Consider the following 25,761-nt stretch of genomic DNA (forward strand, 5'->3'; position numbering starts at 1 on the left):
GCATCTCATTAGCAAAGTCTTTACATAATCTATCTTCTCCTCCAAAAATGATATCATCAACAAAAACTTCAATAACCAAGATCTCATCATTAGTTACTTTGAAATATAAGTTGTTGTCAGCATTACCTTTAGTGTAACCAAATTTCAAAAGATATTTGTCCAATCTAGCATGTCAAGCTCTAGGAGCTTGCTTCAATCCATACAAAGCTTTCCTTAATCTACAAACCATATCTTTATCATTTGTCAATGAAAATCCATCAGGTTGTTCAATGTAAACTTCCTCTTCAAGATCACCATTCAGAAATGCACATTTTACATCCATTTGATATACTTTATAGTTCTTGTGTGCTGCAAATGTAAGAAATAATCTAACTACCTCAATTCTAGCTACCGGTGCAAAGTTTTCATTGCCATCAATTCCCTCTTTCTGTGAATATCATTTACACACTAATCTTGCTTTGTTTCTAATTACCTTACCATCTTCATTAAGTTTATTTCTGAATACTCATTTAGTTCCAATTACATTTTTGTCTTTAGGTCGAGGAACTAATGTCCATGTATTGTTCTTTTCAATTTGTTCTAATTCATCTTCCATAGCTTTAATCCAATATTTATCTTCACATGCCTCAATAAAAGATGTTGGTTCAATTTGAGAAATTAAACATACCTCTTCATTTGTCAGTCTTCCTCTTGTCATAACACCTTGATACTTATTCTCAATTATCTGATTTTCATAGTGATTCAGTCTTACATACCTGGGTGTGTTCACTTGCTGCTGTTCTTCAGTCACAGTAGAATTCTCTGATGATGTCGGTGTGACTGGATCCACATTTTGTACTGGTGCACTCTGTATAGGTTCATTTATGATCATCTCAATTGTCGGTTTAGAATCCATAGACCTTGAATTTCCTCTAAATTGTTCATCTATCTTCACATTTGCACTCTCAATGATTTTCTGTAATCTTTTATTAAAACATCTATATGCCTTGCTCTTGAATGAATAACCAAGAAATATTCCTTCATCGCTTCTAGGATCAAATTTACCAATATACTCATCTTTCCTAACATAGCATTTGCTTCCAAATATTATGAAATATTTAAGAGTAGGAGTATTACCAAATCATAGTTCATAAGGGGTCTTACCGGTTTCACCTTTGATGTGAACTCTGTCAAAAGTGTAAACTGATGTATTCACTGCTTCTCTCCAGTACACATGAGGTAGATTTGCTTCTAATATCATGCTTCTAGCTGCATCCAGAATAGTTTTGTTCTTCCTTTCCACAACTCCATTTTACTGAGGTGTCTGAGGTGCTGATAGTTGTCTTCTAATTCCATTCACTTCACAAAATGTGTTAAACTCCTTAGATGTGAATTCTTCTCCTTGATCTAATCTTAAACATTTGATTTTCTTACCAGTTTCATTCTCTACCATTGCCTTGAATAGTTTGAATTTCCCAAAAGCTTCTGATTTCTCCTTGAGAAAAGTAACCCAACACATTCTAAAATAATCATCAATGATTAGTATAAAGTATCTATCTCCCTGTAGACTTCTTGTTCTTGCCAGACCACACAAGTCAGTATGGATTAAATCAAGAACATTATTGGATTTCTCATAAATACTCTTAAAAGTTGTTCTAACTTGTTTTCTCATTTGACATTCCTTACATACTGGATTATGAGGTTAATCTTAGGTAAATCCCTTACTGCCTTAGATGAACTGATCTTTATAATTCAATCAAAATTCACATGACAAAGTCTTTTACGCCATAACCAACTTTCATCAATATGTGCAATCAAGCATGTCTTTTCATTATTATTCAAATGAAAGATATTACCTCTAGTTTAATTACCGGTTGCAATCTCCAAACTAGTTCTATTCATGATTTTTCATTTACCATTCTTGAACTGTAACTGAAATTCCTTTTCAACTAATTGAGCAACACTCAAAAGATTATGCTTCAAACCTTCAACATAATAAATGTTGTCAGTATTGTGCTTACCATCCAAAGATATAGTGCCTTTTCCCCTTATCAAACAAGATTTATCATCCCCAAATCTTACTAGACCTCCATTGTATTCCTGAAAAGATAAGAATTTACTTTTATCACCAGTCATATGATGTGAACATCCAGAATCTATAATCCATTCATCATTTTCATCAATTTTAGCTGTCAGGGCCTGCTCTACCAGTGGAATAGTAGGTGTTGGTTGATCTTCTTTTATTGCAACAAAAACCCATCCATTGTCTGTCGGTTCTTCATCAAAATCATTAGTAACTCCTTCATCACCACAGTAACATGATTTGTCTCTATTCTTCTTAAATTTGTATCTATGATGTTCAAAATTAGGTTTATATGTCCTTTTAGCTTCTTCTCTCAATCTTGCATGTCTACCAGGACATCTAGATGCCATATGACCAACTTTATTGCAGTTAAAACATTTAAATGGTGATTTGCCTTCATACTTACTTCCAATAGGACCTTTAGGCATTTTTCTTGCAAATAGTGCTTCACGTTCTTCCAATTCTTCATTTTCTTTTCTGATATCTTCAAGTTCTCTTGCATAAAGTGCTTTCCAATCAGATTTGTCAGATGATGATGATGCTTTGAAAGCTAAATCTATCTTAATTGAAGCAACAAGAACAAATTCCTCAAGCTCAAATGCTGAAAGTTTTCCAACCAAGGTATCTCTAGATACTGATGTATTAGGCATTGCTCTCAATTCATTAATAGCAGTTACTTTTATTTTGTATGCCACTGGCAATGCTCTCAAAACTTTAGAAACAATTTCATCTTCACTCAAGGATCCTCCACAATATTGTATTCCCAAAACAATTTCATTTACCCTTTCCATAAAAGCAAAAATTCTTTCATCTTCTTCCATTTTCAGATTTTCATACCTGACTCGGAAGCATTCCAGTTTTGCAATTTTGATAGTGGTGTCTCCTTCATTCAATGTCTCCAATTTATCCCAAATAGCTTTAGCAGTAGATCGGTCTGATAATCCCATGATTTGCTGATCTGACAAGGCGCTCAAGAGTGCTTCTCTTGCTTTACAATCATTCACTTGATCCTTAGCCAGTGTTGGTGGATGAGGTTGATTCGATAAAGGAGCAACATAGCCATTCTTTGTAACATCTCATATGTCTCTTCCAATGAAATTAAGATGTGTCTTGATTCTGATCTTCCATATACCATAGTTAGTTCCATCAAGTTTCAGACTTTCCTTCCTGAAAATTTTTGTTACCATAGAATCTCCTCAAGCTGTTAAACTTCTGCAAAAGAGGGCTTAGCTCTGATACCAATTGTTAGGACCTGAAGGCAACTGAGAGGGGGGGAGGGGTGAATCAATTGTCAATTAATTTGAACCCAAATATAACTTAATCAAACTTGATACTTAATACCGGTAAACCAAACTTAATGTCGGTAGACAGATTAGCAGTTAATATTAATACTGGTGAAACTTAATGCATAGAACAGAAAGAGAAACAACATCCACAACACATAACATAAAGATTTGTACGTGGAAACTCTGTAAGGGGAAAAACCATGGTGTGAAACCTTACCCACAATCAGATGATACTACTGCAAATAGTATGTGTATACAAATGGGGTATGCACATGCAGAAAGGCCAACCGCTTAGAGCTCACTGCTCAATCACAAAAATAGGAGTCACACTGACTACAATTGGATGGTTAAATCCAATGATAATGTACTGCTCAAAGTAGCATCTCCAATGCTGGATTTAGTACCGGTTAAGCTCTGATAATCACCTTCAAACCTTTCTTAAACCTTCTCTATGGTCTGCTCATATGATCTTCAATATTCACACATACCATTTTACAAAACCTTATACCATATACCGTTATCTTCCTTCTCCCTTATTACATCATCTCACAAATGAGATCTTACATATATACCAAAACCTAGGACCAAATGTGTAGGTCGGCTTTACCAAGAATATTACAATAAACCAATAACAAACAAGTCAAGATGCAATGCATCATGTCGTCTCAATACATTTACAACAATGTCCAATTAATTAAATCATCTCCATAACGTGTCATGCTGATCTGGAATATATAATGCATGTCGGTCCATAACCTAGACCAATTTGCCGGTAACAACAAATATGTCAACCCAATTAGACCAATAACCAAGATACCAAAACCAAGTGTCCAAACCATGTGTTCGACATAACCAAGTGATCTCCAGCTGATAACAAGTCATCCTCAGTGCTGGTGTACAATATAACCTGTCGGTGAACAATATACCAGTGACTATGCATAAGTCAGTGAACTTGCCGATGAACATAATGTGTCGATTCAACATAACCAAAGATCTTCAGAAGGATAAGTGTTGACATCAATGACAAAACCAATGCAACACATCCATAATACCAACAATGGATTCACATTAAGGAGGCCCCTTATCCTAATTGGTGGATTGACTATCTTAAGGAAGAAGGATATGAAACCCCTGCACCCACATATGATATCCCTTTGGATAAAATTCAAGTGCTTCCACCGGTGATTATCAAAGCCACATGGGTGAAAGGCATGAACAAAAACGATATGGGGGTCTCTTGTAGCCGTGTAGAACCGAGTCGAACCGGGAGGAGGACCCCTCATTCGGCTGCAAAGGACATTGTGGACCTGTCGGACATGGAAGATGATTAGTTGAGGTTCTCTGATAGGGATAGAGTAGTATATTTTATACATATTAATAGGAAGGGGCTTGATGCTATAAGATTGTCTTCTGAGGAACTTAATCTCTTTTTGCAGTAATAGACTCTTTTAGTATACTTTAAATAGACCCTTGTATAATATGGGGTTGAACTATTTATACTCTTAAGACTTTCAAGGATATATATTATACTCTGATCTATAAATACATGGTTATTACTAACTCAAATGTATCTGCAGGACTTGTTTTTAGCTATCTCCTGGTGTTCTTGCATGATATTTAAGTGAACAAAAAAGGAGGATTAAATTCCCTCTCGGTTAGGCTGAATTAACATGCAATAGATTAAGTTACATGGTAGTATATCTTGTTCTAGCTTAGGTGATGATAAGAATGGAATGATTCAGTGGATAGGATATCATTGTTTTTCCTTTCTTGTCTATATATATATTTAATCTTTTTTAATTTTACAATACAGATAAAATCATACATTTATAAGGAATTGATTCCTAAACAGTAGACGGGCTGTGAACTGTGTGATTTTTCGTTTCTCTACTTTACTAAGATCTCTGGTCGGGTCAATGGTGGACCTTTGGTGTTACTCTTTACTTTGACTGAAGCTTTGTAGATTTGGCTTCCTATGTTAGGTTCAAAACTAAAATAGCCTGGCAATTGACCTTTATTATGATATGAATTTGTCATGTTTGTGAATTGTTGTCCTTCTAGGTTCTGACAGCCTTACATTTATACAGGAAATTAGTTGTGAAGGAGGATAGGGTTGTCTTTTTTCTGTTAAGATATTTATATACACCAGATTTAATATCATGGTCTATACAATCAATGTAAAGGCTTGACAACATACAGGCTCAGATGGAAATGTATGAGATGTCATTGATACTTCTTCTGACAATATAATCATGATGACTTTATCTTTTAAGTTTTGTTTTGTATATGGATATTTATGTACTCTGAAATATATGGTTACTCCACCTACCCTTCAGGTTATTGTAGCCTTGGTAATCTCTTATATTGATACTAAAACAAACATTGGCAAATGTGGTCCTAGAGTTGAATTAGGGTACAATACCGTTTATGGGAGGGTGATCTCAACAACTAAGAATGGAAGGTTGAATTTAATTGACAATTTATTGATAAGCAAGGCTTTATAGTGTTACTAACAATGGTTGTGGTTGTAAGGTGTGTTAAGGTGCTCTATTTTGCAGAATTAAGGAACACGGTTGCTTCTAAGTGAGCTAGTAGGAGCAACAAAGCTCATGTGCAGGCATAATCCCGGTCTCTATGATTTGTATGGCATGGTATACCTTAGCAAGGAAATCTAAAGAGGAAAAGGTCTGATCTTCAACATATAGGATGTATTAAGGCTGATCTTAAGAAATTTCCATTATTTCCCAGAAGTGTATGTAACCAGGAATGTACGTTTCTTGGAGAATAAAAATTAGTTAGGTAAAATATCAATTTGACTTTTCTGATCCATTAAAGGATCTAGGCTAGATCAGAGGTTTTCTTCCCCCATTCTTTCCTACCGGTGCCCACATAGAATGGAGGTGTAACATTCATTTTTATAATAAAATTTTGGCTTCGGCCTTTTACCGATAAAAATAAAAAATAAAAAAAATCACTAATTCTCTTCTAGCCTCTCTCCATTTAAATAAAGATTTTTATTATTTAAATTATCCTTTTCCTAAATTAAATAAATATTTTATTTATTTAATTGGCCTCACCTTTTCTATTAATTAAATATTTATTTATTTAATTAATTAGATTTTTCCCTCCATGACACTTGTCATTCATCTCTTAATTTACCTTTAACCAACTCTCTAATATTTTACCATTTCCTACACCTAGCCTTTAATTTTAGCCGGCCATTCATCCTTCCACCTCTTAATCCCAACCCTCCATTTTTAAGGTGCTCTCTATAAAAGAGACCTCTTTCTCCCTCATTTCAAATAGTAATCAATCTATAGTCTGTCGAATTGCACAACCACAATTAGTTCTTTATTGAGTTCTTGTGCACAATAAAAAATCTAAGAGCAACCATAATATCAAGCAAGATAAATGAAGATAGGAGACAATGGAGTCTCAAACAATAACGAGTATGTGAATGGTATAATCTTTCTCAATCTCTATCTATATCTCTCTCTTATACATTCCTCTACTTTCATCTCTCCTACTCTATATATATAACTTTCTATATCTTTATCTTTATACCTCTCTCTGTCTCTCTCTCTCTCTCTCTCACCCACTTTTTATTTCACAAGTTATATCTACTTTGTCTCTCCTTTTTATTCATATTTCTACCTCTTTGTATCTCCATCTCTCCCTCTCTCCCCATCTCTCCCTCTATTTATATATCTCTAATTCTCCTCTCTCTAACACATACAGACATCTCCCTATCTCTATCTATATCTCTCTATATTTATATCTACATCTCTCTCCCTCTATCTAAACCTTTCTACTCATCTCTATCACTTTCTTTCTTTCACTCTTTCCCCCTCCCCCCCTCTCTCTCTTTTATTCACTCCATCTCTCTTGTACAATATCTCTATCTCTTGCTTCTCTCTCCCTCTCTTTCTATATCTCTCTCTTCATCTCTCTCCATATCTTTCTCTGTCTATTTATATTTTCCTTTATCTATATCACTACCTCTTCCTCTCTCTATCTATTGATGTCTCTCTCCTCTTTCTATCTCTTTCTATCCATATCTTTCTCTACTTCTCTCTCTCTCTCTCATTCCCTCTTTGTCCCTTTCTATTCTTGTATATGTCTATCTCTCTCCTATTCCAAAACATGTCCATCTCTTCCTCTATCTACCCATTCTTGTCCCACTCTCTCCTCATATCTATTTGTCTATCTCTTTATCTCTCTCCCTCTCCCCCTCTCTCTATATCTTTATATCACTCTATTTCACCATCTATATCTCTACCTCTCTATCCCCCTATCCTTATATCTTTATCTCTCCCTCTACATCTCTCTATATTTCTATCTATTTTTCCCTCTTCCTCTCTCACTCTATCTTCCTCTCTCCCCCTCTATCTCTATACATGTCTCCCACTATCTATCCATATCTTTTTCCCTCCCCCTCTCTCTCTCTCCCTCTCCCTCCTTTTAGACCTCTATATTTGTATCTATTTTCCTCTCTATATCTATCTCGCCATATTTCTTTTTTCATCTATCCATCTATCTCCATTTGTTTATCTCTCTATCTCTCTCTACCACTATATCTCTTCATCTATCTATGGATCACTCCCTATCTCTATCTGTATCTTTCTATCTTCCCCTCTCTCTTTCACTATTTTTTTCAGCCTTCCACATCTCTCTCTCTCTCTCTCTCTCTCTCTCTCTCTCTCTCTCTCTCTCTCTCTCCATATTCCTCTCCCCTTTCTCCATCGAGCTATCTATATCCTATCTTTATCTCTTACCCTTATCTCTCCCTCTTTCTATCCCTATATCTACCCCCCTCCCCCACCCTCTCTCTCTCTCTTGATTGCAAACTTAACATGAGCTTATTAGTAGTGGAACTTGATTATCTTCCTAACTCAAAGGTTTTGTTTCAATTGTGATTGGATCCTTGTAAGTAGATGCAAAGTGGATTTGAAGCTATCAATTCTCCATTGAGACCTTTGTTTCACAAACATCATTTTCTAAATGGCCTACCAATTGATCTCATGTAATACACAAATTTATGCAAAAAATTGACCAAATATTCCCCAGATTGACCTTCCACACCCCTTCAACATACCCATTGCACACCAAGGGGCTATTTCTAGTTATTTTTTATTTATAACATTGTAAATAAAACGATTTTTCTATATAGATATATAAATTTAAATTCTTTTTTTATTTCTCAAAATATAGATAATAATGTTAATTATCTATTTGATAGAGATTACTTTTTTTTTATCGGTAAATTTGTATATTTGTATTAAAATTCATTAAAAGTACATACTTTAGATATAAAAAATGGGATTTAACCCCATAAAGTATTCTTGACGATTGAAATGAAAAACCTGTCTGCTATATCACCCTACTCAACCTGATAAAACTAATACATCCCCAAAATTATGACATGTAGCCATCCCATGCCGAGCCAAAATATAAATATTTAACATAAACACATTTCAAAAAATAGATGAACCATTTAAACTTTTAAAGTTTCATTTTTTTCTTTCTTGGGCTATTGATCCAATAGTCTTCAAGAGTAGATTTTGTCCTCTTGATTGTGTCCTTCTTGGCTTCCTTGGCTTCCCGTAGCTCCACCTCTTTCTCCCAAAGGTAATCTTTTAAATTTTCCCAACCCAGTTGGGCTTTCCTCAGTCTTTTCCTGTTGGCTCACTCCATCCCTCCACAACACAAAGGGTCTGAATTCCACATCATTACCATTTGGCATTATCCCTTCACCAAAAGGGTGTCATAATCCCTAACCCGCCACCGCTCGAGTCATCAAATAAGTTAAACCACACAATGAATGGTCTGGTACGCACACCTTGGCCACCCACACCACATCCTCCTTCATCCCAAACATCAACCCCCACACCACCATCATGGAGATGATGTCCATGTTGGTGCGATATTAAAACTCAGAGAGCAAATATTCCTCTCCCAACAAGGTTTCAATAATTTGTAGGAACAAATCATCATCAAATTTAAAAATTCCTCCAAGTCTCTTCTCCAAGACCTTCCCAAAAACACCAACTACTATTTTATTGAGTAAAGTGAAAAGTTCGCTTCCATGGGTGTCACTTGTAATGTAAATCTCCTGCCTTTTGTTGCTCTTTATATTGTTCCTCCCAAATTTTATGTTTTAATGCTAGCTCACCCTCCACCTTGCTTTAAAAATCCACTTCTTGTGGTCCCATCAAAGGTTGCTATTAATGCACCCTCATTTCAAGGACGTTCTCCTTCGACCCTTGTAAATTTCATGAGTACTAGTTTTGTGTCACATTCCACTCACCCCATAAACTTACGCCACATCAAAGGGAGAGAAGAATTTGGTGGCGTACCAAAGCCATACACATTGAATTCGCACAGGAGGCCAACCCAACATTGTCCCAAGTCAGACCAAATTACATGCCATCGCATGAACCAAAATAAAAAATGAAATGATCTTCTTCCTCAAATGGCACGATCCACGTGTACCCCACCACCCTCCCACCACTTCACAACTTGGAGATCAAACTCACACCCGACATTGGACAAAACATCAGCCTCTGAGTTTCCCTCTCTATGAATATGGGATATTTTAAAATATTTATTTTTTTATAAAAAAAATTCACTAATAATTTAAATTATTTTGTTAATTCTTCAACAATGTGAGGCCCCTTTCGCAATGATATTCGTGATAATTTTTGAATCCCCTTCCAAGCGCAATCTTGTCACTGAAATATTTTCTACCAATGAAATGACCAATAGTGCCAAGTCTCTTGCCTCTGCTTCATTGTGTGTACCTTCTAGTAGGCATTGCACAACTCTGTCTTCCTAATTCCTTACAATACACCCTGCTCTTGAAATCCCTGGATTCCCTCTCAATGCCCCATCAAAATTAATCTTTACCCATCCTATCTCTATTTTACTCCATACTATCTCTTGTTGTGGAACACGAATAGGATTTACCCTACCAATCCCATTAACGGGCTTGAATTTCAAGGGTGGCCATCTGGACTGTAATAATTTATCCACCATTTTGAAAGGAAACTTCTGATAATTATGGTTGACTGTAGTCATATTCACTATTTCTTATATTGCATGTGTTATTCTACTCCACACTCTCTCACAAGACTCCTCTTTTGCTTGGAAGATACACATATTTTTTTCTTTCCATATCCCATATCACAATTGAGGGAGCAATAAACCAAATGTCTAAGTAAATTGATTTGGTGACATCCCCGTTCCAACTCTAGAAGAGCTCAATTAATTTTAATGGAAAATGCACAACCCAATTTAATTTCCGCACTAATGACTTGCAACAATACTAAGAGAATTCACAATTGAGTAGTAAATGATTGACATTTTCTGCCTCTTTTTTACACAGAAAATAGCTAAAGGGACTATAAACACCCAATCTACTAACTCTATCACCTATGAGAATATGCTCTTTCAATGCGAGCCATGCAAAGGTGCTAGGTTTCAACAAGTAACAATCTTTCCAACATAGATTATAGGGCCAGGAAGCATCTTCCATCTTTCTTTCCAATAACTTGTAACCCACTTTGACTAAGTACTTCCCTGATTTCGCACCACACCACTTCATTTCATCCGCTACATTTGACAAAAGGGGCATTCTAAACTGTAAAACATTTTTGTAAAGCTCCATCTGTTGTTGGGATAATGGAAGATCTTGTAGATTTTTCCATTTCTAGACTTCAATCCCATTCTCTCTTGTGTTCTCCATATATTTTTGCACATTTCTACCCCATCTCTCCTTTGTAACACGTCTAACTTCTTCCAATCCCATCACATCACCCAAAATGGGAAATCCCTCCCAAGAGTCTTTCCAAAAATCAGCGTTATAAGCTTTGCTCAATTGCCATGTGATGTGATTTGTAATAAGGCTTCTGCATGATATCATGAAATTCCATATTGCAGAACCACTTGGAGGATTTTGAATGGTAAGAATATGTTCTCTCTCTCTCTCTCTCTCTCTCTCTCTCTCTCATCCAATTATTTAAAATTAAAATTTTTAGCCCATTTCTGATTTAGATTGACATACATACTCCATATCAATTTTACACCCAACACCTCATTAAGTGTGCTCCAATTTCTCAATCCTGCCCCTCCAACAGTTTTGGGTTTACATACTTTATCCCATGCCAACAACGAGATTTTATCTTGCTCATTCTTTTCATTTAAAAAAAACTCTCATTCACTGATTTAGAATTTTTTGCCGCTGGCTCCAATCATCGTTCCTTTGCCTGAAGCCCCTGAAATCTCTTGATTGCAACCCTAGACGCCTCCTCATCGCCATCTCCCCAGGTATTTTATAGAGATTTCATTCACACTATTTAAATTAAATCAAATAAAAAAATGAATACAAAATTAAACTATCACATTAAAAACATTACACAACAAATTTTTCTATTAAAAATAAACCCATTTATTGTATGTATTATTTATTATTATAATTTTGTATAATTTTTTTTCTAAAATCATTCTATTTTTGAATACTTTTTGAAAATCATAATTTTTTTTTAATGATTTTAATATATACAAAACAATTTAATAGATTTTAATCATAAATTTAAATATTTTTCATTTAGTCATTAAAAAATGTCTAATTCACTCTAATATTTATATTATACAATTTAATAATTATTATAGTTATTTACATAAATACAATTACAATAATTCAAAATTATAATAATTAATAACTACAACAAATATTTTTATTACAATAAGACAAGTACGTGGCACTTGTTCTATGTTCTTTTGTTTTGTCACTTCTTACAATGGTTTTGCTTTTTATTTCAATTTAAATGGTCAATTTTAATAAAAAACTTTAATTAGAGTTTTCAATTTTCAATATTTATTTTTTATTACATCTTAGTGTATTTTTTGCTTTAAAACTCTACATACTTTCTCCACAAAAGAACTCGAAGGAACCTTAAAAAAATCTATCGACCAAGCTTCCGAAATACATTACTCTATAATCCACACAACTCTTAAAATGAAAATAAATTTAATTATATTAACATAAATTAACAACATTGATAGATAGATTCAATTATAAGCATTTAAATTTGTAAATATTCATTATAATCATATTTCTTACGACTAATTTGTTTGACTTGTTCTAATAGAATATTTAAGAATTTATCATATTTTAATGTACTTTTTGCTTTTAAACTCTAATAGTTTTTACCACAAAAGAAATTGAAGGACCTTAAAACAACCATCGACCAAGCTTCCAAACTACAATACTCTATAATCCACGCAATTCTTAAAATAAGAATAAATTTAATTATATAAACATAAACTAATACACAACACCCATTAATAGATAGATTCAATTAGTATCATCTAAATTTGTAAATGTTTATTGTATATATATACACACACACATCAAATTGATTAATTGTTTCATCTATTTGATATGGGAGGAGTCTTAGCTTGAAATGTCTTCAATTCAGAGTCAAGACCAATGAATAAGTATTTTGTCAAAAAGATATATGAGATACAATTACTGATAGTAACCTTGCATTTAACAAGACTGTATTGGGTGCCAACTCATTGAAAACCATTCGACTTCAATAATAAACTAAAGACCCTCACCAGATAAATCTATAGAAAACTTACTCTAACGTTGATTTTAAATTAATGTAATTGTACAAATTGAACAAATTATAATAATTCTTTTTGGGGATGGCCGTATACTAGCCCAAGAGACAGCTGGCCACTTACACAAAGTTTAAATTCTACGGATCTATTAATTAATAATATATTTTTGATTTTATAATTTAAAACGGATAATCCACCGCCCATTATATTAAACAAGTAATCATGCCACGAAAGAAAAAAGAAAAAGGAAAAGCGTGCTTAAACCTTTGTTTAAATTACATGTACGGAAATTGCAGTAGCTCACGCAGACAGCAGAAGAGAGCACAAGTCCCATCATGGCCAGCTCATACTCCTCGAGCTTTCACAGTGGCCGGTAAAAGTATAATTCGGGACAAGCCCTTCTCAATTTCCCCTTCGGCGAAAAGATTATGTAGGTTGGTGTTATAACTGAGAATTGCAGATGCAGCAGGTAAGAACTCGTGTGGGCAAATATGAACTGGGACGTATTCTTGGGGAGGGGGCCTTCAGCAAGGTTAGATTTGCCAGGAATACGGAGACTGGTCAGGGTGTTGCCATTAAGGTGCTCGATAAATACAAGGTTCTTCAGAACAAGATGATTGATCAGGTAGGTAGGATTTACAGTATATTTTGTTTGTTTGGGTTTTTTCTTTTCTTCCCTTTGGACTCTTAGTTGCTACGGTCGACGGTTAATTGTTGGGTCGAAATTCATTTACCTGTGACTTGAGTGAGGTGTTCAATTAATTTCATTATTTTATCATGTGGGATGCATTTTGAACATGGGGTTTGTGACTTGGGTGTGATGTTTTATCTAGTCTTAAAATTTTATCATGTTAAATGTGGGATACAGCACGCCTAGCATTAAATGTGACGTTGTTGTCAATTTTAACACTTTGTCTCGTCTTCAGGTGGCTCGAGTTCATCCTGTTTGACCCCTGTATATATTGGATGAATTATGCAGGCAACCTAGTGCTTTGAAATCTTATGTTAAGACATCTATGAGAATTTATTTGAAAACTACATACCTGCAGAAACAATCTCTTAAAATCATTTCATAGTCAATTTGATCTTGAGGAGGTGAATTCAAACAATAAAATTATATCGTGAGAGTTCTACAGGGGCCCTTGTCCAAGCAGTTAAACAAAAAAACGTTAAAATGCAATAATTGCTACCAAATTGTCATACCAACCAGACAACCAAACAGTGAAAAGTCCAAAACGGTGAACAAATTAAGCCTACAAGAAAACAGACAACCAACCAACCAAAAATTAACACACCCAATGGAGAACAGGACACCATTACTGGCCACAAGGGGTCAAATCCGCCTTGTAATACCACAATTGCCAACACCAGCAGCCGATCCTCCAGCACTATCACCAGATTGCTTCAAAGCACCCTGAGCTGACAAATGCTTCTTGGCAACTGAAGAAAGATCACCAACACAATCATCCAAAAACTTAACTTCACCCCATGAATGACTTCCTCCCTCTACTATGCTCGCTCAAGCACATCGTTTGGAAAAGTGAATGTCCTGGTAACCTTCAATATGCTCCTGGCATGAGTGACAACCAAGCTTTTCAATACCATCCTCAAAACCAGATGAAAGCCTTCAACTTGTATGATTCATCGTAAACGGCTTACAGTTCCTTAACAACAACTGATATCTCCCATGGTTCCTGATGTCTTGAATCTTGTTGGTACCTCTTGTTGCACCACGTTACCTACAACAACCATATCACACGAACCATTCTGAGATGGCAGGAGGACATGCAGCACTGTAATGTCCCCTTTTGGGAGGACACTAAATCTTGCCCAATATACTTGTAGAATTATTTCAGGTTATGCATTTTCAATCTGCTGTGGTAATTTGGACAGATTCAATTTGATGTTGTTTCCCTCTTTAAATGCACAGGTCTGCTGTTTATATCAATCTGATCTGCTTCCTATACTCATATACATATGTGTGTGTGTGAGAGAGAGAGAATGAGAATCCTTTCTATTCCATCATGTTTGATTCTCTGGTTATTGATTTAATGTTTCTTCTTCTTTTCCTTTGATGCCTGCTTTATTATTGTTTGCAGATTTGTATTTGTGTTCTGATTTCGTTGATTAATGTTCATATCATTCTTCCAGATTTTCTTATAATTCTGATTTAGGTCTGCTTCTAATGCTTCAGATATTTTGTACTATTCCATGGATCCTTCCTTCTGAAATGGAAACTTCTCCACTTTATATCCTCCAATGAGGGAGAGTCACACCTCTTCTTAATGGTCACAACCTTTCACAATTACCACCCTTCGAAAGGGTGACAACCTTTCATCATTGCTGCCCCTTTGAAAGAGTCACTTCCTTATCTTCTTCTTGCTAATGCTTCCTGAATTCCTTTGCTCCCTTCTTTCTTCCTATTTTTACTTTTTTTTCCCCAAATGAAGTTCTTTGCTCTCCCTTTTATATCTCATGTTTGAGGGAGTCACAACTTTTCATTTCATGCCTTTTGACTATTCATTAAACTTAACCAAATTTTTAATTATATTAATTTTTATTTTTATATTTTTATATTTTAATTTATTATTATTATTTATTGATAAATCCTATTTCAACAAGGGGACATTACAGTACACCCTTCCCAAAATTGCTTGTTCTCAAGCAATGCAGGTTGGATATCTCTTTGTGTTAAAGCATGGGTGATCTTAACATATATTAAGATGAGGATTAGAAGCATGACACACATCTATAACCTCAAATGCAACTTATATCTTTCTAGTTATTCACATTTGTAGAACATATCAAGTTTGAACCAAACACAGAGCATACACATAAAAACACGAAGTATACACATGATAATACACAAACACAGAGTATAGCCATAGACTATACAAACAAATACACATGAATATATGCAAATACGGAGTATGCACATGAATATATGCATTCACAAATTATACAAACAAATACACAAGTTGTTAGGTTCCTTCAGTGGGTCTAACACATCTTTCCATTTGAGCTAGAAAGTGGGCCTAACCCCAATCCTTCTGCTCCTAATCCATTTTGTGTTGGAAAGTGGGCCTAACCCCAATCCTCTTGCTCCTATTCCATTTCGAGTCAGAAAGTGGACCTAACTCCAATCCTTTTGCTCCTAATCCATTTCGCGCCAAAAAGTGGGCCTAACCCCAATCTTTCTATTCCTATTCCAATTTGAGCCAAAAAGTGGGCCTTACCGCAATCATTCTGTTCCTAGTCCAATTTGAGCCAGAAAGTGGGCCTAACTCCAATCCTTTTGCTCCTAATCCATTTCGAGTCAGAAAGTGGGCCTAACTTCAATCCTTCTATTCCTAATCCATCTCGAGTCAAAAGGTGGGCCTAATCCCAATCGATTTTTAGCTTCATTAATTGCCTTCACAGTTCATCGTTCGTTGCCAATATGTTAAGTGAACAACATTGAAAGCCAATCCATTTGGATACAAAGATCTTGCTATGTGTTGATTGGCAATCTCTCGAGACTCATTTTGAAACGCCATTTTCAATAGTCCCTTCAATCTCTTACATGTAAAGGCCATGGGTTGTTCTTCAGATGTAGCCTAAAATGGATTGCTCTCTATAGGTTAACGATTAAAAGGCGATGGAGGAGGTTTCATTCGTCAAGATCCTTTATTTAACAAAAGATGATTTGATTTGCAGCTTGTTGCATGATCTACTTTTTCTTACTCGTTTATATATGCCATGACTTGTGCTTTTGGATGGGTACAACATTTTTTCTTGGGCAAGCTTCGATGCCTAGTCTAGGGATGTGGCACAAATGGCCTTTCACTTGAAAGTGTGAGCTTGAATACCTGACATCACACCCACTACAAATCCAAATATAACCCCCACATCTTGGAAGTTGTACCATATCAACATATTTCTTAAGGGGAGAATTTGGTTCTATATTGAAGTGAGGTTGGTCCATTGAGCTAGAACTGGTTGCCATTATAATACCTATGACAAGAAATTAATAAACAACATTTATTAACTTGTTGCAATTCTTCAAAGGTGTTGTTTATTAACTTCTTGTTCATAGGTATTATAATGGCAACCGGTTATATATATATATATATATGTATGTATGTATGTATGTATGTATGTATATGTATATGTATGTATGTATGTATACATACATACATGCATATGGGTATGTGTATATATATGTATGTATGTATGTGTGTGTGTGTGTGTGTGTGTACACATATATACACATATCTTAACTCCTTTTAAAAAAATAAGCACGTGTTATAAATTCATATAAACAAGAGAGTCCATTTTTAAAAAAAATGTAGAAAAAATACAAGAAACTGAAAATCTTTCCTGTTTTGCAGAAGTCTTCCTCTATGATCTCTTTGGTAACAAATGGGCTCTTGCAAAGGCATAGGAATAGAAATTCAACCACTTTGGAACGTTCATTGATTACTCTTCAACTCTATTTATGTAATGGCTAGCAAGAATATAAGTTCAACAAGGATGAATGATACTTTTGTTTTGCATTTGATGAGAGAAATGACTTTGTTTTTGTCTTAAAAATGTATTGGAATCCACATTTTAGGGTTTGGATGGGTGTTTTTGTTCAAATGAAAAATTAAAATATAAGAATAACAATTAAAAAGATATTAAGTCTGCCACTTGGGTGTGAAAGGCCACCAAATATGTTGTAGGTTCACCTAGGTTTTACCTCAGATAGACTTGCAAGCTTGGGACGAGACCTTTGACGGCCCCTAAGTCGAACCAGATTTGAACTATTTGGGTTGGACTAGACTTGAATTGGTAACTCAGCCATTAGCTATTATTATTATTTAATATATATTTAAAATTTAACATTATTGATTTATTTAAATATATTAATATTTTAAATTTAATATAATATATCTAAATAAAAATATAAATTGCAGATTTATATATTTGAGTTTAATTATGATTTGTTTTTTTTTGAATTTTATTGGTTGGTGAACTTGTTTTGATTTTTTTTTTGTTGAACTCAAGCATGAATACCAACCTTGTGACAACCTTGAAATATGAATCTTTGTAGTGCAAGCTATTTGATCCCATACCACTTATCAAATGTGCCTTCACAATCCTTAAACATGACAAAATATAGCAACCTAGAGCAATGAAATTTTGGAAATTGGGAATGATAAATATGAGCATGTGTTTGTAGGGAGTTGAGATGGCCGTTTTCCCCAGTAGGTGCACCTATTCAACAAATCACTACCATCCCAGTTAAGGATCTCATAGGAGGCTATTAAACCATATTTCGAATACCCCGCTTTGATACCACTTGTAGGGAGTTGAGCTGGCCGTTTTTCCCAAGACTATAGCTATTCAAGAAATTGCTACCATCCTAGTTAAGAATCTCACAGGAGGTTGTTAAACTATATCACGAATCTTAAGGGGAGATGCTAAACATGTTCCAACAATGTTTTGCATTTGAAGGGCATTTTTTAGGTTTTCTTTTCAAATCATAGGGTTTTTTCTATTTATAAATGTCACTTTTTCATTTTTTTTGTTTTTACCACTTTTTGAATGTTTGTTTTCAAGCTGGGTATCATGTGTGTACGGATAGGTATGCTTATGTTCACTTGGGCACATTCGATCCATAGCTTGGACAATCTGGATACCCCTTGAGTAGGTTGGGGTAGATGTATCCCGCAACATAGCCACAAACCTTTAGGGATGAGTACACAAAGATGAGTTTATTCAGATTTTTTTATTTGTAGTGTGGAGTTAATTTCTCTTGGTATCTCACCAACATTTCTCTTGCCATCTCACCTGCTCACAATGACCAGTGTATATTTCTTTTTGGATAACTTCACCACTAGCCAATTTTGAACTTGGGAAGTTAATAAACACAAGTTTTGTTTAATCCTTGAGCCTTATGAACCCAAAATTGAAATTAAATTTCCTTGATGACATGACTCTTTACCTCATGATAGGTTTGTAGAGCATCTTGGAGTTTTTGGTTTTCATTAAAGCCTACATTACCTGGGGGGTCCCGGTTTGGTTCATCTTCGGTTTGGTTCCTTGTGGGTTCGGATAGGGTCTGACCCACAACCCGTGTGTTCGGCCCTACGAAGCCGGGAAGAACTCGGGAAGAATTTCGCCACTTCTCAAGAAACCTGGGTAGAATTTGACCAAAATGTTTTTTTTGACTTTTTAAAAGTGTTATTTTTGGCCGAAAAGGCAAATCTGACCCTCCCAACCCTAATTTGACCTTGTAAAACACCAAAAAGGTAAAACCTATTTCATTTTTGCACACTAGAATGAAAAACAAAACTTCTTTGTGGCATTGCTGAACTTTGTTTTTCGCTTGCCATAAGTTGAAAAGATAGGGAAGTACATAGATATTTTGACAAGGGAATTATACCATGTTGTGAATTCTATGTGAATTGATTTGATGTGTTTTCAACCTTTCCTCTTTGTTGGTTTGGATTGATAGTTCTTAAACATCTTGGCTTCTAGCAAACCTTTTTTCAAGGCTTTGTGGGTTTAAAAATTTAAATGCAATGGTGAGAGTAAAGAATTCTTTCATTTGGATGAATTATTACTGTCCATTTAGTGCTGAAACATAGTTGTCCTATTCACAAATTTATGTGATTATTTTTAATTATTTAATGTTGATCCTTTGGGTTATATTATAGCCATTTAATTCTAAGTTAACAATTTAGGTTGGGGTATGGGGTTTCAAAGGGGTATGCCAATATACCAAAAAACAAATGGGAGTTGGGTATGTTTTGATTATTTGAATTAAAAATTCAATATACATCATGATAGTTGAGTTTTGACTCTTAATATGGTGGTGTATTTTACTATTTTATTTGACTATTAGCATAGTGGTGTATTTTTAACTTAACTACTGCTGCATATATGTATATATTTTTGATTTTTTATATGTTTTTGTACTTATGAACCTGGAACACCCAAAAATATTTGACCGCCCGCGAACCCAAACCCCAAACCCAAACCCGAGCCTGAACCGAGACTGGCAACTTTAGATTAAAACAGATAAGTTTAGATCATGTGCCATTAGGTTACCATGAGTACTACTTTGTGTACGCTCTAGTCTTTCATCGAACACCAATCATGTGTTTGAAACTAAAATTTAGAAGGGGTGTTTTACAAGCCCTGTAAACCTCTCTTAACCTGATCTTGACATATTTTGTACCTGTCTAATGAACATTCATAGCGTTTGCTACACCCAATTAGGATCTGATATTCAGAGGCAAGTTTCAGTTGACACTAAGACATTCTAGGAGTCTACATAAGATCAGTGTTTATGTGAAGCCCCTTCTGCTCATGCTCCCCTAAAATTGTTCCTTGTCATAGAAAATGTAAGACAGTGTGCTTTGAACAGACTGGCCTCTTCTTGGTGATGCCTTTTTGTCATAGCTAGCTTGAATTCTTCCTTCACCTTTGCATCATCTGTATGTGCATGCTCAAGGCTTTGGCTCGAACCTTCTGCAGCCTTCTTACAGGAGCTAGTAATTTTCTTTTTAAATGATGTTGGAGGTGATGAAATGGAAAAGGTTATTCTCCTTTGTTAAGGCTTCCTGTGGAGATAAAATCCTCAGTATGATGGTCCTTTTTTCAACAGTAATGTTTTATGCAATGAGTAAATTTGTACTCAATATGATTAATAGTTCCATTTGATTTTTAGAAATTTCTAAATAATGTAAATCAGAATTAGGGAAAACATTGGAAATAATATTCAATTTTATAGCATAAGTGAAAATACATATCTGTTAAATATTTGTTGAGAGGGTTGGTCTATTCTCTTGCTGTTTGATCATGATATGAAGTTGTGGCACACTTGCAGAACCTGTGTAAAAAATTAAAATACATCATGTGCCTACTCACACTGTGCCTACTTGCACCAATGCCCAGGCTGAGACAATCCCGGGTGTCTTCTATAACCTGAGTTGGACAAACTCTCTGTGCCTTCTTCTCTAGTGTGCACTTCTTGTTTCTTTTCTCAAGTCAGCCAAGAGAAATTCACACACAGTACCCTACCCATCAAATGTATATATTTATAATGTTTTGGTAGGTAGTCATCCAACCAACTTACCCAAAAAAAACCTCTTCATGACAAAAATGGTTTTATCACTCACTATAGTCAAATGATTTACTTATGATAGTTGATTTTCATATATTTTTTCACTTAAAATTGGCTACAGCTTTTCATTCTTGGGATTTACGAATGAATTACATTTTTTTCACTTCTTCACTCCAATATATGAATATTTTATAATTTTTTTTCATTCTTAAATACTTTTATCCACATACTGATTATTCACTTCTTTTATCTATTATTTTCCTTTTTTGGGGTAAAAAGTTTTATAACACTCAGTGTTGTCCTTGATGAGGATTTCTACAGTGATACTTTTGTTTATAGCGATTATTTTTGTTTTTTGAACTTTCCTGGGGTAAAATTATTATCCTGCAGTGTGCCCTGTATTTCTGTCACCAAAACATATTACATTATTTCCTGTCTTCTGTTGCTTGGTTGTCGTAATAGGACATTTTGTTTGTTTATGGAAGTGTGCCTTGCAGGATGTCGTATGCATTGCTGAAGGTCTTGGAAGCAACTCATCATGAATGCCATTATGTCAAAGAGGTGTCTTTGGGTTAAAGGAAATTCAGAAGTGCATGTTTCTAAACCAAATTCTGAACACATGCTGCTGCTAGGGAAGGAAAAGACTTATTCTTGATTGTCACAGTTGTTGGCTATTTTCACTGCCTCACTATTACAAGGCCCTATCACTTTCCTTAAATATTGTGTATTCCTTACAGGTTAGAAATGCTTCAGTCAAAGCATTCAGCTATTAAAACAAAATGTATGTTTGATGGAATACGTTGAATACGGTTTAACCACTTGACTGCTTGCTTTTTGCATTCACTGTCCAGTTGGTAAATTCTTGTTCAGGGTCAGCAAGATTCTTTGTTCTGATAGACACTGATGATCTCATCTTAAATTCAAAATATGAAACAAGATGTTGGTAGGAAAGTACTTTGAATTTGGTTAAAGCACTTGACTGTTGTTCTTTGTGTGCACTGTCTAGTTGGTAAATTCTTGTTCAGGGTCAGCAAGAATCTTTGTTCTGATGGACACCGATGATCTCATCTTAAATTAAAAAAATGAAACGATCTCTTGGTAGGAAGGTGTATTTTGACTCAGAAGATGTGAATTTAAGTACATTTTTCCATCAATGCTATTTTTGGAATTATATTTAAAATATGAAACAAGCTGTTGGTAGGAAAGTATGTGTCTTGACTCAGGAAACATGAATTTTAAGTACATTTTTTCATGAATTCTATTTTGGAATTATATTTGTACACATATATTGATTTTTTTTGGTTGAATATTTTTTGGTCAGATAAAGCGAGAAATATCTACCATGCAGTTGATCAAACATCCTAATGTTGTTCAGTTACATGAGGTAAACTTCAATTATGTTTTCAATAGTCATCAATGTAGTGGTGGTCATTCCTGAGAATCACGAGCTTAACAAAGAACATGTTTATTGATTATCCATATTTTAAGTGAGAATGTAGGTTAAATGTATTACAATATTAGATGCATTGAAGACTGTCTTATTACAGCTGTTGTAAAGATTAAGAAGGGGAAATTTAGTATTTCCTGACCAGTCTTTATGTACCCTTCTTTTCATGAGAACTTTCTTTAACATATGGTTTTCCAAGCCGTAAAACAACGTCAAGTAAATATCTGGAACTTAAGTAGTAAAGTTCTTGGAAATTGAATAAAAGGTCGCACTTTATTATTTTACCAACCTTTGTGATAGACTATGCATGAATATATAGGCTGCACAATTAATATTTAATGTTTTTTAGATCATTTTCTTGTTATATTGCACCAATTTTTTGTTCTAGGCATAACATTGATTTAAAGAATAGATAGCAGGTCTCAAGCTACAACACTTCGATGGACTAGTTTGGATCTGTCACTCCACCACAAGCTCTGTATCCAACTTGACAGCCAAATGCTATAGGCTATTTCTTATATTTATTGTTTCTAGGCTTGAACCATATCATGAATTAGATATCACAAATCTTGTCTCAACAGTTGTGACAAACATGTTGTGTTGGTATTTTATTTAGTCAAGTTGTCTATTGAAACGTGGTGGTTTCTATCACTTTCTTTTCATTATGTTGTTCACATAGTCCAATGCATGTGGACTCAGTCAACCAATTATTAAATATTTGTTTATATTCTACATTAAGGTGTTCAAATGAAATAATGTTTCATCCTATGTGGAACAATGGCCTTGAAATGACCCACAAAGCTGCAGTACTTGTTCTTTACTCATGTTCATTGAAGCAGGAGAAATTTGATACTTGCCATAAACAGCATGTCCATACTCCAAATACTTGGGAATATCAGTTACTTGTGCATGAATCCTCAGTTGGTACCCTGATTGGTTTTGCTTAAGAGAGTACTATTGGTTCCATCCTCAAGATTCTCCTGGCTGCTTGCCAGAGGTCCACATAGAAGATACTTGCAAGAATTAGGAATCATAGTTGTGAGTGGTATGTATGTTTGATGATCTCGAACTGGTCATCCCTGATCTTAGAGTATTTATTAGATAGCTTAAGATGCTTATCAATTTAAGTTGCACACATTCCTAGCATAGCCTGCAAATATCTGGAATAGAAAACGTACGTAAACCTGTAAAATTATCCCTGTTATGTTCAAACATTTCAATTTGCTCTTTTTTATAACTTGACCTGCAATAAAATTAGATATTTGACACACAACCATTTACTGATTGTCTATCAAATCAAGACTAAGATTGATTTTTTACTTTAAAGTTTAGATGAAGGCAGCCTGAAATATATCTCGAATTAGCTTGCAATATTCTCTCAAAAAATGTATTTACAGCTAGTTGCAGTAAAGGGCCAGCTTGCAGTTAGGTGCAAAATCTGATCTGCATTTCCTTGTTAAGTCCCTATTTTAAAAGGTTTTCTGTATGCTATCTACATATCGGCCTGCAAAAAATAATAATTCAGTACCTGTTATCACAAAAGCTTGCACCCTTGCTGAGCTATCAACTCAGCAACCTTGTGAAACATTGAAACAACCCCGAAGTGTGGGACCTTGCGCAAGGGGGTTGAATCTCCGGAGAAGGCCTGCTTCCTTCTCAATCCAGGTTCAGGTGTTGAACCAACTCAACACTTAAAAACTAACTCCTAAGCCTATCCTAACAACTTGTAGAGGGAAAGGGAAGAGAGAAATGCTTAAAATAAAGGGAGGTGATGCACTAAGAAGAGATTGTTCCTCTCCCTACCGAAATGACACAAAGAATTAACTGAAACACCCAAGTAATGCACAAACTTCAGTTGTATGAATGATCCCAATACATGTGTGGAGGTTAGAATTTGCTAAGTGTCAAGAGGGGAGAAGGATTCCCACAAGTCACACTCAGAAAACAAGCTAGCACAGCATACATGTGAAAGAAAATCACAAACATACACTTATAATAGAGGTAAGAACACATACACAGCATGCATAAGTTGAAGATAGGCAAGAATGGTGATTTCAATTAATTATAAGGCCAATGGCCAAACTTACAGTTGCAAAAATGCAAAAATAATTACAAGTCTTCAAGAGAAGAGAAAAGCATAAGAAAGCTCAAGGCAGCAGGGAGAGAACCCTTTACAATGAGGCTTAAAAGCCATTATATAGAAAATGGTCACAAGGGTGATCATGACCCCTGCATGTCAGCCTGGAAGTTCAGGGAAGTGCATGCACTTGGCTTGTACATGCAAGCAACCTAGCCATACCCACAAAGGGAAACCCTAAGAAGGTGGATTGACTGACTTTCCAAAGTCAGAGTATGCAGTCATGACACAAGTCACCAAGCATGGCCCCGTACCTCCCTTGATGGAAATCCTACCAAAAACATTAAATGCACCCTTGTGGTTCCACAAAAGAAAGTGAATAAGTCACCAAAACTGTCGAAGCATTTGAAGCCTTGAGTGTTGATCACGCCATCCGGAAGTGTTGCAAGTTGGAAGTAGTTTGGAAGATTTCAGAGACCCGAGTCATTGTAGTTGGAGAAACTTCGGAGACCTGGGTCACCGTAGTTGGGGGAACTTCGGAGACCTGGGTCACCGTAGTTGGGGGAACTTGGGAACCTCGGGATTCTGGAGTTCTGGGGTTGAAGAACAAGGAACTTGGGAACTTGGGGGTTCTGAGTTCTGGGGTTGAAGAACTTAGGAACTTGGGAACCTGGGGGTTTCGGAGTTCCGGGGTGAAGAACAAGGAACTTGGGAACCTGGGGGTTTCGGAGTTCCGGGGTAGAAGAACAAGGAACTTGGGAACCTGGGGGTTTTGGAGTTCCGGGGGAGAAGGAGAGGCGGCAAAGGGAAGGAACTTTAGAACCTCGAGGTTCCGGAGTTCTGGAGTTCCGGAGGAGGAGAACAGAAGAAAAGCTAAGGGAAGGAAGGGAACTTCGGAACTTTGGAGTTCCGGAGTTCCGAAAAGAAAGCGGCTAAGGCAAAGAAACTCAGAACCTCGGGGTTCCGGAGAAGAGAAAGAGAGGGCCAAGGACCTTCCGACAAGGCAACACTTCAAATCATGATTTCACTGCTTTTATCCTTGATCAACTGGGGCATCGTTGGTCCATGGAACATATCTTTGATTGGTTCTCATTGGTGGACCAAGGGTGTCAAAAAAATGACAACATTTTTGGCGATTTCTGCGGGATGCTTGCTTGCTAAGCATGA

At 35.5% G+C, this 25,761-nt stretch overlaps 1 protein-coding gene across 2 annotated transcripts in view; it reads left to right on the forward strand.

Moving 5' to 3' along the window:
* Positions 1-13,217: 13,217 nt before the first annotated feature.
* LOC131029457 (CBL-interacting serine/threonine-protein kinase 23) overlaps positions 13,218-25,761 on the forward strand; it is a 97,024-nt gene continuing 84,480 nt past the window's right edge. For both annotated transcript variants that reach the window (XM_057959951.1, XM_057959952.1), the window contains exons 1-2: positions 13,218-13,600; positions 22,392-22,454. In XM_057959951.1, coding sequence (XP_057815934.1) covers positions 13,436-13,600; positions 22,392-22,454 — 228 coding nt within the window. In that variant the 5' untranslated portion in view covers positions 13,218-13,435. The remainder of the gene's footprint in view (positions 13,601-22,391; positions 22,455-25,761) is intronic.

This window comes from Cryptomeria japonica, chromosome 4 (assembly GCF_030272615.1).
Source record: "Cryptomeria japonica chromosome 4, Sugi_1.0, whole genome shotgun sequence".
Classification (NCBI taxonomy): Eukaryota; Viridiplantae; Streptophyta; class Pinopsida; order Cupressales; family Cupressaceae; genus Cryptomeria; species Cryptomeria japonica.